The 15,632-nt window shown below is 32.3% G+C and overlaps 1 protein-coding gene across 1 annotated transcript in view; it reads right to left on the reverse strand.

Moving 5' to 3' along the window:
* LOC140438428 (integrin alpha-PS5-like) overlaps nucleotides 1–15,198 on the reverse strand; it is a 78,856-nt gene extending 63,658 nt beyond the window's left edge. The window contains exons 1-3 of the mRNA XM_072528110.1: nucleotides 14,933–15,198; nucleotides 11,607–11,710; nucleotides 1,403–1,479 (exon numbers count right to left, since the gene is read on the reverse strand). Coding sequence (XP_072384211.1) covers nucleotides 1,403–1,479; nucleotides 11,607–11,710; nucleotides 14,933–15,093 — 342 coding nt within the window. The 5' untranslated portion in view covers nucleotides 15,094–15,198. The remainder of the gene's footprint in view (nucleotides 1–1,402; nucleotides 1,480–11,606; nucleotides 11,711–14,932) is intronic.
* Nucleotides 15,199–15,632: the final 434 nt, after the last annotated feature.

The raw sequence follows: 15,632 nt of genomic DNA on the forward strand, positions 1-15,632 counted from the left end.
TATTTAAAATTTCCAGAACGTCAACGTTCGAGTTCAAATTTTCCTAACACAGCTAATAAAACGAAACCCATACGGATTTACCCATACATACCATGCATACCCATACAAAATGTTTTATCATTATATTGGGAATTTTAGAATTATATTGATTAAATAACCAAAAACATTTGTTATTATTAATAATATAAATTTTATGAAATAACTCTTTAAGTCTTATATTCCACAAAATAATAATTTCAATTAAATATATTAGACAATTGTATGCAACTGATACGGAAATACTTCAAATTTTTTGACAATTCAGCGTGTGGCAAAATTGTTTTAAAGGATTGCCGCTTTTTGAGAGTAAGAATTTTGTTTATGTTTTGATTTCTTACACAATTGGATCATAATATACTATATATTAATAAATTGTATTTATAAATACATATTAAATTTGGCTAAATTTTGAACAGCTAATAAGAACAGCTGAAGATAGAGAAGATTTTAAAATTGTAGTAGCCAACCTCCATTGAGGAGAGGGCACTTTAAGAAGAAGAAGATTAAATTTGGATTAATAGCTTTAAAACTAATTATTGTTGTGTATTGTGATTGTGCTATGCCAAAACAACTAAATAGTCTAGAAAACTGATAAGCTTTCATACAAGATACATTATTTGAACAAGAAATAATGGCGGGACGTTTTTGCTATTCGTGCTCTAAAAGTGGTAAGTTTAAAATTTAGAATATAATTTTGTATTAAAATCTTTTCTTACGTATTTTAGTGTGTTGTAGTAATCTTAAAACTAAGATCGTCTCTATCAAACGCTTGTTTAAAATCTATGAACATCTGATGAAGCTCACGATTAAACTCCCAGCATTTTTCCATTATCTGTTTTGAAGGCTTGTCAATGACTTTTAATTTCCAAATCTTGCCACACCTTTGAGACAGTATGACCTTGATTTAGCCAAGTTTCATCTAAATAGTATACTTTTCGTCCTTTACGACGATATTCTCGGATTTTTTGTAAGTAATTTCTCCGCCACAAAACAATTTTATCTTTTTTTAAAAGAACACTATTCCTGCTTCTTTTCATATATTTAACATTCTAATCATTCATTTGTTCTAATGTTTGCAATAAAACTCGTCGTGATATTTTGGGTATTGACTTATCGGAATTTATTTCAACTTCAACTTTCTTTAAGGTTGGCATTTTTAAAGGCATTCCTAGTTTTAAGAAACGGTGCCTGTAGAAATTCTAAGTGATTTTATTTCTTTGAACTAACTATAATTAATTCGTAGTAGCACATTCATAATACTACCAATTCGTAATACTAAATATAATGGTGCGGTAAATAGCTAAAAAATAACAATGATAAACTAAAGATAAACATGTACATATTAAAGTAAATATTTACTTACCACAAATAAACCCCCCACAAATTCATCGCCATCTAGACTCTGTCCAAAGAAGTTTCCATTTATAGAGCCAAAATTTGCTACAATAAAGATAAACATTGTAATAATACTAAAAAAAATTACAATGAAGTAAAAAATTCTTTTTGTAAAATGGTATAAAATGTTATTATTAAAATGTTTAAAAAATTATATAAAACGGATTTAAAAATTTGAACGATCAACGTTTTTGATCCTATCAGAACATCATCAGTGAAAAACCTAAAAGAATAACCACTTAAAATTTAATACAAAAGGGGTAAAATTCTGACTTTTAAATTAAAAATGTGGTTATTACTTACGTCTATATAGTATTTGGAATTAGTCACATAATGAGGTCAGATGACCCTTAAATTACATAATTTGAGTAATGAACACTATAATTAATAAGACACTAGGTCAGTGATTGTCAACCTGTGGGGCGCGTCCCCCTAGGGGGACGCGGTATTATTAATGGTGGGTGTGAGCCTATTCGAAAAAAACATCAACAACACTGACTAATTTACTAAAATCAAAGCAAAACAAAATTCTTACAAAATAAAAAATAAAATACACATGAACACTGATATAACAGGTATAATTATAAAGAGCACTGAACACTAAATTATGAACAAATTTAATAATAAATCAGTGGCTTCCTTGAGCTTGTTTTGTAGAGCAAAGTTTATCGAAACGGGGTGTAATATTAGAAATAGACGTTCTCAGTTCTTTTTCTATATTTATCTGCGATCTATATTTGGTCTTCAAAGCAGCCACCGCAGAAAATCCTGTTTCGCAAAGGTAGGATGTTGAAAACGGCAATAGTATACGGAACGCTCTGGTTTTCAGTGCAGAAAACTCATCATTAGACTTCGGCAAATATGCATATTGCATATTTTGCATATTGTGCATATTTTATGCAAATATTTCATATTTTGGCATATTTGTATAAAAGTTTGCATAAAGTGCATAAAAGTTCAGATTTTTATACTGTATTTGAACATTTTTAAACATACCAATTTATTTCAATTCTTGTATAAAATTTTGTAGCCATTTTAATCAAGAAATGATCTAAGTACGTAATCTCTACAGGTACAAAACATTTACAATTTCAAAGAAGATCAATTTAAGTAGCCCTCAACATTCTTAGAAAGTCTCGGTCACTGAGGCATTCAGTTATTGGATAATCGCTAAGGGTTCGCTCATTTGCATTTTATGATCTAATCCCCAAATCTATCTATAATTTATTGTATCTTAACAGCAGGTAAACGGCTAATAGTTTTGTTCCTAATTTAGGGATGTTCCAAAATCTCCCAGTTTATTGAATTAGGTACCTAAACATTTCTAATTTGATGCTCAGATTTGTAAATTATTTTTGTTTTGATATTCAAAGCGTAAACACTCGTTGTGCGTAACAAAAAGGAAGATTGTGATTTTATAATGCCTAAAACAACCAGTGCTTCAACTTGGATTAAACCTTATAAAGAGCTGTCTATGGATATGGGAAAAATCTACTGTTCAGTCTGTGGCAAAATTGTAAGTATCTAATATTTTCTATTAAATATCTAATATTTCATACATACAGGGTGTTTCCAAATGACACTTACAACGTTTGACTGTAGATACTTCTCGAAGTTGAACAAAACGATATAGTTAATGAGGGGTCAAACTTATTTACTTTTCGAGATACAGGGTGTTAAAATTAAAAAAAATTAAATTCTTTTAGTTAATAACAACAATAACTTTAAAACCAATAAACGTATTTACTTGAAATTTAGTACTCGTAGGTTGTTTTTAAATGAAAAATAGCTTCCTTTAGTGAGAAAAAATTGTCCATGGTACAATACAATGGTGTGTATTTAGAAAAATTTTTCACCTTTACTTTTTTTTTGAAGTCAGCTATTCTAAAACACAATTATTTTTATTGTAATTGAATTAACAAAAAAAAAACTTTTGTTGAATTTTAAAATAAGTTATATGATGTACTAATGGTTAGTAACAAAAACTAATTTGTGGATTAATACTGCATTTAAAACACTTAACGAGTGTTTTTTTTTCCAAACCAGTTATTTGATTAACCAAAAACACCTTGTATATTTTTATATTTTAAAGGTTGGGTTAAAATAAAGGTTTTTATTTTTATTTATAGATAGCATGTGAGAAGAAATTTCAGATAGACCAACATGTGAGAACTGCTTCACACATTGCAAAAAAAGGAAAAATAGGAGGAAAACATCAAACTTCAATGGCTAAATGTTTCCAATCTACTTCAAAAAAATTAGATGAGCAAGAAACTTTTAATGAAGACTTGTGTCGCGCATTAGTGTCTGCAAACATACCGCTTTCAAAATTAGCAAATGTAAATTTTAGTTCGTTTCTAAAAAAATATTGCAAACTTAATGTTCCAAGTGAACTTTTTTTCTTCCGACAACTATTCCTTCTAATAAATTACTGCTTATTTTATCGGATGCTGCTCCTTATATGGTGAAAGCAGGACAAAATTTAAAAATATTTTTCCCAGACTTAATACATGTTACTTGTGTAGCGCATGGATTAAACAAAGTTGCAGAGGAAATACGAAAAAAGTTTCCTCTTGTAAATACCATGATATCCAGTGTCAAAAAAGTATTTCTTAAATCTCCTATAAGAATTCAACTTTATAAAGAAATGCTACCTAACATTCCTCTTCCACCACAACCTATTTTAACGCGATGGGGAACATGGTTAGAAGCAGCTAATTTTTATGCAGATCATTTTGTTAAAATAAAAATAAAATAATAAAGAACATAATTGATACGTTAACAGATGAAAGTTCCCAATCTCTTTTGGATTTTAAACAAACTTTTCAGAGTAACTTGCTTCAACAAGAACTTTCATTTATAAAATCAAATTTTAGTTTTGTTCAAAAAACAATTACTCAGTTAGAATCACCAAAACTGTCATTGTTCGAAAGTACAGCATAAATAAAAGAATTTGCGTCATGTTGTCGGAACGTTAGAGGTAATATTGGAAAAGATATTTTAAAAAAATTTGAAGCTACTATGGAAAAAAATAAAGGTTACCATATTCTTTCTGAAGTAGTCAGTGTTCTAGCTGGAAATATTTCGGAAACAATTAATTTAGAACCACATGTTTTGGTTAGTTTGAAAAATGCTCCCGTTACATCAGTTGATGTTGAACGAAGTTTTTCCATATATAAATATATGTACTCAGACAGAAGCCACAAGTTTTTGTTAGAAATTTTAAACACCACTTGGTCATTTATTGTTACCATAATTCTAAATAAGTTTATTCATACTTAAAAATGATGTAGTTACTTAAAATAAATGTAAATCTTAATGAATAGTAGGAAATATTTAGTTATGTACACTTTTTTTTTAAATAAAATTGTTACTATTTTACGATTTTTTTATTTATTTGTATGCATATTTTGTAAAATATTTGCATATTTTCGGGTAAACACGTGCATATTTATGCGCATATTTTCTACATTTTTATTTGCATATTTGCCGAAGTCTACAGTCATCATTTACTCCTACCCAAAATTCAATGAGGGATTTATTATTAGACTGTTTCTTGATTTCATCATTTGCCGTGAAGTCAATGAAGGTTTTTTCTTCGGCAGTAGAGAGCCCTTTCGGTGTAATTTGGAAGAGATTCCTAACTCTCTCGTAACTACGTATTAATTTGTCGTCGGCAAAAAAATATCTTTTAAAATTTTTAGTCAGCATCGCTAAATGATTTTCAATGGTTACAAAAACAACATTCACGTGTTGTTCTAAGTTTTAATACATTCATCCACATTTGCAAACGTTTCTAGGTTTTTTTGCCTTAAATTTCTGCTCCACAATTCCAATTTTTTACAGAAATCATTAACTTTATCACTCGTATCGAATATATGTGTATTGGCTCCTTGAAGCTGAATGTTCAAAATATTTAGTTTCTCGAATACGTCAACCAAGTAGCTCAATTTCATCACAAATAAACTATCTCGTAACATCTCGGCTTCCGGTCTATTTTCTTCTTCTAGAAAAATGGCGATTTCATGTCGTCTTAATTCAAAAACACGTTGTAAAAATTTCCCACGTGATAACCATCTTGCCTTACAATAAAATAATATTACTGAATGTAATGCACCCATGTCTTTACAAAGTGCAGAAAAGATTCTGGTTTTCAAAGGTCTCATTTTTATGTAATTAACTACTGTTACAACAGTTGTTAGCACAATATTCAGGCCAGGAGACATTTCTTTGGAAGCCAGAGCTTCTCTGTGGATCATACAGTGTGTCCATATACACATTGAAGACTTTTGTGTCACAAGCGCTTGTAGACTATGAAATTTTCCGGACATTGCACGAGCACCATCTGTGCATATTCCGACGCAATTCTTCCACTCTATTTTTGCTTCATTTATATAATCGTTTAAGATAGTAAATAATGCGAGCGATGTTGCTTTCAGTTGTATTGGTTTGCAAAAAAGTAGTTCTTCTACTAATGATATGCCATCACAAAATCGAACGTAGGCAATACAATGAGCATCTTTATTGCTATCTGTTGCCTCATCAAGATGAATCGGAAACAGCTTGTCGCGCAACTTCCCGAGTAGCTGATCCTGTACATCTTCAGCTATATCACAAATTCGACCGGCAACAGTATCATTTGATAGAGGTATAGACTCCAATTTTTTGGCAAAATTATCTCCAAACATAGTTTCTACAATTTGAATTGCAGCTGGAAAAATAAGCTCTTCACCAATAGTGTGAGGCTTTTTACATCTAGCTATTTGATGAGAGGTTTTATAAGAGGCAAGTAAAGCTTTTTCATTCACAGTCAAAGTTTTTTTTATGAGTTTAAAATTACATGAGAAACACATGAGAAACAAAATGAGTTTTGTTTTTCATGTGATTTTAATTTTAACTCGAAGAATTCTCGGGGTTGATTAATGCACTGACTATGAAGCGTTTCCAAATGTTTTTTTAAGTTTATTTGGTTTCATGCTGTCGGCTGCTAAAATTTATGAGCAAATGATACATAGAGGCCGTTCTTCTTCATTTACTTCAGTAAACGTAAACCCAAAATTTAAGTAATCTTGAGAATATTTTCTTGATTTTATTTTTGGAACCACTCTCGCCTGTACACTTGTTGATGCTTTACTAGTATCGAATGCTTGCTTACGCCCAGTTAAAAATTTATCCATGATTTTGTATAAATTTAAGTATATTTATCTACTGCTTGGAATATTTTAATACCGTGAACTGCAAAACACATTATGAGCGGGCGATCTAGCATGGTCAACAATGTTGCGTAGCGGGCGAAAATACAATGTATACGCCCGGATACATAAAAGTTTGAGAGTTGTAACTCAAAAACTAATAAGTTTTTGAAAAAATATAAGAATAAAAAAATGCCTAGAATAAGTTTCTACATCCGTATTGCCTATAATAGGATTAGGGTTACCAACTTTGTAGGTTAGTTGTAGGTGGATTGCTAAAATCCGTGTAAGTAGGGGAAAGGTGGGCAAAATGGGGTACGTAAGATTTGAACTTACATATTTCATCCACGGTATTAAAAATTATTTGTTTCAAGCTGTAAGCGTAATCTCTATGAAATAATAAGTAAAAAAATAATATTGCGTGATATAGTAGTTTTGACGTTTCTGATGTATACTAATATTTTGACGCATGTGTCATTTGTCCCATTTTGCCCCACCTATGGGGCAGAACAGGGTACCTCCTAAAAGCTAAAGTAAGAAGGTAAAAAATATCTTTATTTTTGTATTCATAAGTATTGAACAATAAAATACATATGTATCTTTAATTATTTTCGCATAGAGCGCATAAGTGTGTAGCATCATCGTCATCTTCATCAACTCCTGCACACGAATTATGTGCCCATTTGGAGCATGATCGGCAACGAATCCACCCTTCTTCAGAGAAGTCATGGCAGTATAGACACTCATCTTACATCTCACTATCAGATGAAGCAGGAGTAGGAATTGGCATTTTTTCTGAATAGTAGATGATGTTTTTTGTTGTTTGGCTGGTTTAACAGTGCCTTTTTTATTTTTAAGCAGATTTCTTTTTACGGTTTGGTCTGCTTTTCCTTGCCTTTGATTTTCAGCATTCCGCAACTCGTCCGTATATGGCGATGATGTCAAAATCACAGTTTTTCCACGTTTTCTGGTAGTCCTTTTACTTGTCTGTGATACTTTGGGAATTGGCAAAATGATTTGGGGACTAGCACCTTTAAAACTACTACAATTCAGATCTGGTTGAGAAGTTGAGTAAATGGAAGATTGTGCCGAAGTCGATGGACTGAAAATATTTTGTACAATCATGGATGGTCGGGACGAAGTTAGATGGATGGAAGTTAGATGTTGCTGGCCTGGAGGTGACTGGGCAGAATCTTTGAAAGCTGTAGTACTCTGGACTTGCATCTCCCTTGTATCATTGAGAGAAAATTCAATGTTTGTTGTTGCAGAAGGTAAGAAATCTTCATCTTTAAAACCATTCATGTCACATGGCCAGATTCCAGTTTTTCGAAAACCATTTATAGCTGTGCTCGTCGCTGCAGCCTGTATAAAAGCGGCCCCAAATAACGAAGCTATCTGAAACAAGGTAACGACTTTTCCAGGATTACATCTCAACCATTTACGTACTTCATCCTCGTAGTACTTACTTAACGGTTTCATAAATGCCACGTCTAGTGGTTGAAGTCGGTGAGAACAATGGGGCGGAAAACACAACAAAATTACCCCATTATCTCGTGCAAGATCAATTAATTCCAAGCTCTTGGTATGGGTGGAGTGTCCATCTAAAACAAGCAGAATTGGTTTCTCTTTTTTGGCTCCGGTAAAAGAAATAAATCTTTGAAACCAAGACTATCTAGACTAATAAAATTTAATAACTAGGGCTCTGTTATTGTAGACTAAACAATCTGATTCTCACATCTGCTCTTAGGTAACAACTTATGAAATGAAAAATTGAAAGGAAGTACAGAAAGAAATCAAAATAGAAATCAGAATAGCAAAAGAAGATTTTTATAAAAGAAAATGTGAAGAAATAGAGCAATTGCAGACAAAACATGATATTTTTAATGTACATAAAAAAGTGAAAGAACTTGCAGGTACACAAAAACGTAAGCAGCCAAATACCCTGTATAATGTCAACGGAAACATAATAACAGAACTAAAAGAACAGTTGAAGACATGGCAAAACTATATTGAAGAACTCAATACTATACAATCAGTCTGATGAGCCATGTACTGAAAATATTCCTAAAAATTATACACTCTAGAGTACACAGAAAACTGGAAATGGACATCAATAATACCCAGTTTGGATTCCGAAATGGACTTGGAACAAGAGAGGCGTTGTTTGCACTGAACGTTATGTCTCAAAGATGTCTTGACATAAATCAAGATGTATTCATGTGTTTCATAGATTACAACAAGGCCTTTGATAAAGTGCGGCATGATCACCTAATCAGACTCCTGACAGAAAAGAATTTAGATAAACGAGACATCCGACTAATAGCAAATATGTACTACAATCAGAAAGTAGTAGTGAGAGTAGAGAATAATACCACTAAAGAAATTGAAATAAAGCGAGGTGTGAGACAAGGGTGTATACTGTCACCAACCCTGTTTAATCTCCATTCCGAAGACGTAATGAATAGAACACTCTCTGAGAGATCCGTAGGTATTAAAATAAATGCTGTTAGATTAAACAATCTGAGATTTGCCGACGACACCGTTCTGATCGCAGGAACACTTGAAGAGCTACAGACATTGGTGAATAAGATAGCAGACTGCAGCGAAGAATGTGGACTATCTTTGAACATAAAGAAAACTAAATTTATGGTAATATCGAAATCAAACACAAAATGTCCAAAATTTATATTTACACAATGAAATTATCGATTGAGTTAGCAAATACAAATATTTGGGCACTTTTATAAATGAAGACAACGATAGCTCAGCAGAAATCAAAATAAGAATAGAAAAAGCCAGATCCATATTCACTAAAATGAAGAGAGTGTTCTGCGGAAGAGATTTGAGCCTTGAAATGAAACTTAGCCTGATGAGATGGTACGTACTTTGTGCTGTTCTACGGAATGGAATCATGGACGTTGAAAAAGATTGATACCAAAAAATTAGAGGTATTTGAACTGTGGATGTATCGCAGAATCCTGAGAATATCATGGACCGAGAGAGTCACAAATGTCGAGGTCTTGGGAAGAATGAATAAAGAAAAGGAAGTCATATTTACGATCAAAAAACGAAAACTGCAATACTTGGGACACATTACAAGAGGCGAAAGATATGAACTGCTTCGAATAATTATGCAAGGGAAAATAGCAGTAAAAAGGTCCGTAGGAAGAAGACGAAACTCCTGGATAAACAATCTACGGGAATGGTATAGCTGTAGCAACAACGAATTGTTTCGGTCAGCAGTTTCGAAAATTCGTATAGCCCTGATGATCGCCAACCTTCGGAACGAGGATGGCACTTGAAGAAGAAGAAGACTATATGACCTTTGTGTATAAAAAGTAAATAAAAAGAGACGACCAAATTGTTCATCAATTAGTGGAGCAGCAACTGCCACAAGTGCCACACCTCAGTCAACACAGAAAAGAAGATGTTACTTATGTCCATCAAAAAAATCAAGAACACAAAAACAAACTTGAAATAGTTGCAGTAAGAATGTTTGCAACGAACACAGCAGTGTACAACGTGAGTGTATTAGTTATCTAAGAAAGTAATCAAATGTCATATCATTGTATGTACTTTAGAATTATAGGTTTAGATTAACATTATCACTCGCGAATTATTACTTTATTAGCTAAAAATAAAAATTGAAAAGAATCGATGCATATTTTATTAATTATAACATGAAATACCATAATATTGTTACCGTGTGTCCGTCCAACGGACACACTCTGTCCTACTACGTCAGAAAAAAATAAGTTTCCGGATGAGGGTTAAAGAAGAAGAATAAGAATAAAAGCAAACAATGAATGAAAATAACATGAAAATTGTTAAGTTCTTCACTATCTAGTATTATACATATACCAATAAAATGCAAAGCTTTAAAATAAATTGGGCAAATTTGGGAGCTATATATATTTATATAATGTACTTTTTAGTACGAAGTACCAATTACAAGAAGATTGTACTGAGGGGAAAGTACCTATATCATGAGAAAGCGTGATAAAATAAAATTTTCTCTTCGATTTTTGGAAATATAGAAAATTAAAAAAGTTATTAAGAAAAAAAGCTACCAAAAAAAACTGGTTGAAATAAAAAAAAAAAAGAAAACAGACCATTTAAACATCACTATAAAGTACCTACCATAAAAAGTCTGACAAAAAACTATTGCAAAAAGCATGAAATATTTTTAAAATATGTATTAAATGGTAATATATTTTAAACCAACATGTGAAAACTTCAAAAATAAACAAAAAGTATCAAAAAATAGCAAGATTAGAAAAAAAATAATAGTATTTATTAATATTTGTAAAAAAAAATCAAAGTACAAGTTTACAAATAAGATCACGTTGGAGCGCCAATGTGTAACTATTGCACGAGCCATCAGAAACGGTGGGTAACCTTGGAACGATCCATCAGAAACGTTAGGCGCCAATATGTAACGTTTGAAGGTCTGTTTTAGGGGTTGGGCGCCAACTATATTTAGAATAAAAATAGTAAAATGAAAGATACAGTTAATAAATGAATAAAATCAAAAGAAATTGAAATAAAATAAGTATTAACAGAAAAATAACAAACATATGACCTTTATGACGTTACAACGTTTCAACAGTATATAGTTTTTGCGTTGGGCTTCAGTAAATAGCTCCATAAAGTTAAGTTGGGAAAAACCTTCTTGAATCTTTGAACGAAGTAGTATACTGAGCTTTCTAGCATAAGCTGCATTTGTAATAATTAAAAAAACTGCCTTGATGCATACTGTATATATAATTTCCTGTTTATTTTTCCAGTTTTCCTATATATTTGTAGATATATAACAGTTCTACTTGCCAATTCTTTACAAGCCAGTTCCATGAAATTATCTTGTTTTTGCTTCTAAACTTCATTGTGCTACATCAACTTTACATTGAGATAACAGTTTTGGTTTTAAGGTTTTAATAGGACTTTTAATTATAGAAACGTAAATATCATCGTTATACTTACAGATGTTAATATTATATTGAATACATTCTTTGTTCGGAATTAACTCACAAGCAAATACTGCTCCTCCAGTTTCATTGCTATATTTAGGTGCACCAACGATAACCCTAAAAAATTAATAACTTACAAAATTTTATTATTTAACAAAGAAAAACAATATTTGTGATAATTGTATCTGTGCTAGAGTATATGGTCGCAGAATCCGAGTTGAATCTAGCCACGCTCTCGGCTCCCATATATCTGTCTTTCATGCAGTTATCTTTGCAATCCTTAGGAGTGCTTAGGAGATAATAGATGGAACTTAGTCAGGTAGGACTATCTCTATATGCACTGACAGTCAAGCAGTGCTAAGGGCTTTAGAAGCGCCCAAAGTCAGCGCTAAGCTGGTTTTTGAGTGAAAGAGAGCACTCGTTGATATTGGGCTGACCAATAGGGTAAACTTGGTATGGGTACCAGGATACACAGGCGTGGAAGGAAGAGAACGAGCCGACGCCCTGGCAGGATAAGGCTCATCCATTCTGCCTCTGGGACCCGAACCTGTGATTGAAGTGTCCTTTAGTACTGGTCGGAATAGTCTCAAAAAGCTTTATCTGTGGAGGTTCCACGATTTTTGGGCCAGTTGTGGAGGTATGCGACCGTCTAGGCCCACATAGTGGGCCATCTAAAAATCTTAAAGCCCAACTTCTCCTTCTCGACCGTAGAAGATGCTCTCTGGTGGTGAGTATGCTTACCGGCCACGGTAGACTTAGGCTGAAACTTTATCAGCTTGGATTGCCGGATGGCCCACGGTGCCGTCTTTGTAATAAGGAGTACATACATATCAAAAAGTAGATATAAATTAAAAAAAGAAACACTGAAGTCTGCAAACAAGAACCAGAGATAAAGTTAACAACTTCTTCTCCCTCCATCGCTCCCGTGAGTTTCAAAACCGGCCGATTTTGAGAACCACGTTTTGAAGCTTTGTGCACGATTCCGTTAAAAGGCAATATTTTTCGAATTTGGCACATTAAAACTTTAAAGTATTATTACGTTCCAAATTTAAAGTAGAAAGTCCCACCTCTAATTTCAAAAGTTTAAACAATTCTAGACGTGTAAAAGATCGGTTGCCTATAATATATTATAAGCAAGGTTGCGAAAATAAAATAAGCAGTTTTCAAATAGGGGTAATTCCTGGCAAATTGGGCTAAAGTTAAGGAAATAATTCTCTTGTGTGAAGAAACTAATTGGAAGAATTGGGATCATAAAATTTAAATGTTTGAATCTCGCTATTATTCGGTGACCTCCGTGTGTTAAGTTGTCAAGTGTTCTAGGTTTGACCGTGGTACCAAAAAGTTCGAGCTAGTTTAAAATGGTATTTTGTTTTTTTTTTTTTTGCTGCTGTTCCATGTGGGATCTGGACTAGTACGAACCGTGTGGATATTAAAGGGGATTTGCTGCCCTCGTGGGAGGGTTTTTTGGGAATATCCACAATTTCCCTATCTACAGCGATAGCAGATAAAAAGCAGATCTACAGCGCAGGTGTCTACCGGAGTCGCATTTAGATCAAGAAATTAGCCGACTACGTTTCGGTATAATTTGGGATATTTTAAATACCTAATCTGGCTAAGAAGAGTGAGTGTTAGAACATTTCGTTTTTAATTAATTAAAAAGCTGTAGTTTTTTTTATCCCATCTTTTAAAAGCTATTCATATTTTTATAAGTTGTCATACATTCAAGTTCAAAAACAAGTTTTTTTTGTATTGCTCCATTATCGTCAAAAGAAAGATAAACAAAGTGTTAAAATCAATATATTTATTTCCAAATAATTATTTTAGACACGTATGGTAATTAGTGTTTTCTTGCTTCAGGGTTCTTCTTCTTCTTTTTCTGTCTAAATAGAATTATTTTTTTTGTTGGTATTGAACCACACACCTCTTAGCGTCCGGTACTTTTGATACGTCTTACCTTTTTTTTGTGCAATTAAATAGAAATAACTTGAATATAAACTTACAAAAATAGAAATGAATTTTTGTTAGGCAAGTAGAAGCCGCATTTTTATATTCTTTTTATTAAGCCTATGGTAAAGTTAAATAATATTGTAATATGTATTTGTTTTCAAATATCTTGGAAATCTATTCAGTACACCTTTGGTATCGGTACAAGGTTTTCAATACGGTGATCCAATTAGAAGGGTAAACTTTTGCCGCTTTTTGTTAGATGCAGACATCAACGATGGTAATTTTCTTAAAAGTATTTTATGGACCAATGAATTCAGTTTTAATAAAGAAAGAATAACAAATTTTCACAACCTGCAGTACTGGGTGCATGACAATCCCCATCTACCGAAAGAAACATCTTTTCAGCAAAAATTTAGTGTCAAAGTTTGGGTAGGAGTTATCGAACGAGAGTTAATAGGACCTTACTTTTTGCCAGGCAGGTTAAATAGTCAAGTGTACTTAGACTTTCTAGAGAATGAATTACCACCACTCTTAGAAGATTTACCCCTCGCCCTCAGATGAGGAATGGTGTACCAACATGATTGATGCCCTGCACATTGTGCACGTGCTGTTACGGCTTGGTTCAACAATCACATCTGGAGCAGATTCAAAGAACTTGTTTATCAAGTTCCAATCCGAACTAGAGCTCATTTAATGGAAAGGATTATCGAAGCAGCTGTCATTATAAGGGCAGAACTGAGGTTAAAAGTAACCACATCAGAAATACGACGCAGGGCAAGAGCGTGCATTAGGAATGGTGGTTCTAATTTTGAACAACAACTGTTTTTTGAAGTTTATGTACATACTTAATAAGGCATAATAAATGTTGCAAAAAGCATGATGTATCGTTGTTGTGTTTTACCTTTCTTACCCGTTTCATTAATGAAGGTTATTTTAACAATGCATTAAGATTCAACGAAGGGTTTTTACAATCTGAGCAAGTAATACGTATGGCATTTTGTATGTTAGGGAAGTATCTCGCTTAGATAATTATTTTTAAAAATAAAATAGACGAGCAGCCTTATTTTCGAATATTGACAAATTTAACTTTATTTCGGAAGCCTTAACAGTTTGAGTTATTAATTATTAGCAAAAAATTTTGCAAATGGCGTCCCCTATTATCCCTTAAAAAATTTCCATCAAACTACCAAACACCCTGTATATATAAATATATATATATAAATATATATATATATATATATATATATATATATATACATATATATGTTTATAAAGATATATATATATATATATATATATATATATATATATATATATATATATTATACATAAAAAACTAGATACGAGAGTACACGTAAAAAAACATCTTGAAAATTGATTATATATACTCACCGAGACGGATCTCCTTTCTGCAAAAGTAACGAATATCCAAAATATGACCTATTATTTGAATTTTTGTTATTTAATTTAAATTCGACTACATTATTGGTATTTAAATTTTGTGCATAAACGCATTTTATGATTAAAATAAGTGTAACTATAAACTTCAACATGAAGATATTTTCTATTGACACTGCACTCTCTAAAATCACCTTATTCTAAACAATATATAACTCTCGTTGCACTAGTAATACTAGCGAATACTTTTTATGTACGCAGCATGCTGTATAATTCGACAAAATTAAAATATGACTCAATATTATGGTTTGTTAATCATCAAAGGAAGCGAATTTAAATCAAGTCAAATTTATTCGTCATCAACTTCCCAACCAAAGATAATATAAAAAATAGTACCGGTATCTCTTATTATTTTCTTCTTCTTGATGTGCCTATCCGTTACGAATGTTGGCGATCATCATGGCAATCTTTATCTTATCTGCAGCAGCGCGGGAAAGCTGCACAGATGTTGTATTGAACCAGATTCTGAGGTTCTTTAACCAAGATGTTCTTCTTCGTCCTGGACCTCGTTTTCCGAATATTTTTCCTTGCAGGATGGCTTGAAGGAGAGTATATCTGGATTCATTTCGCATAATATGTCCGAAGAACTGTAACTTTCGAGATTTGATGGTGCTTAGTACTTCTCGATTCTTAT

The sequence above is a fragment of the Diabrotica undecimpunctata genome, chromosome 4, assembly GCF_040954645.1.
Source record: "Diabrotica undecimpunctata isolate CICGRU chromosome 4, icDiaUnde3, whole genome shotgun sequence".
Lineage (NCBI taxonomy): Eukaryota > Metazoa > Arthropoda > Insecta > Coleoptera > Chrysomelidae > Diabrotica > Diabrotica undecimpunctata.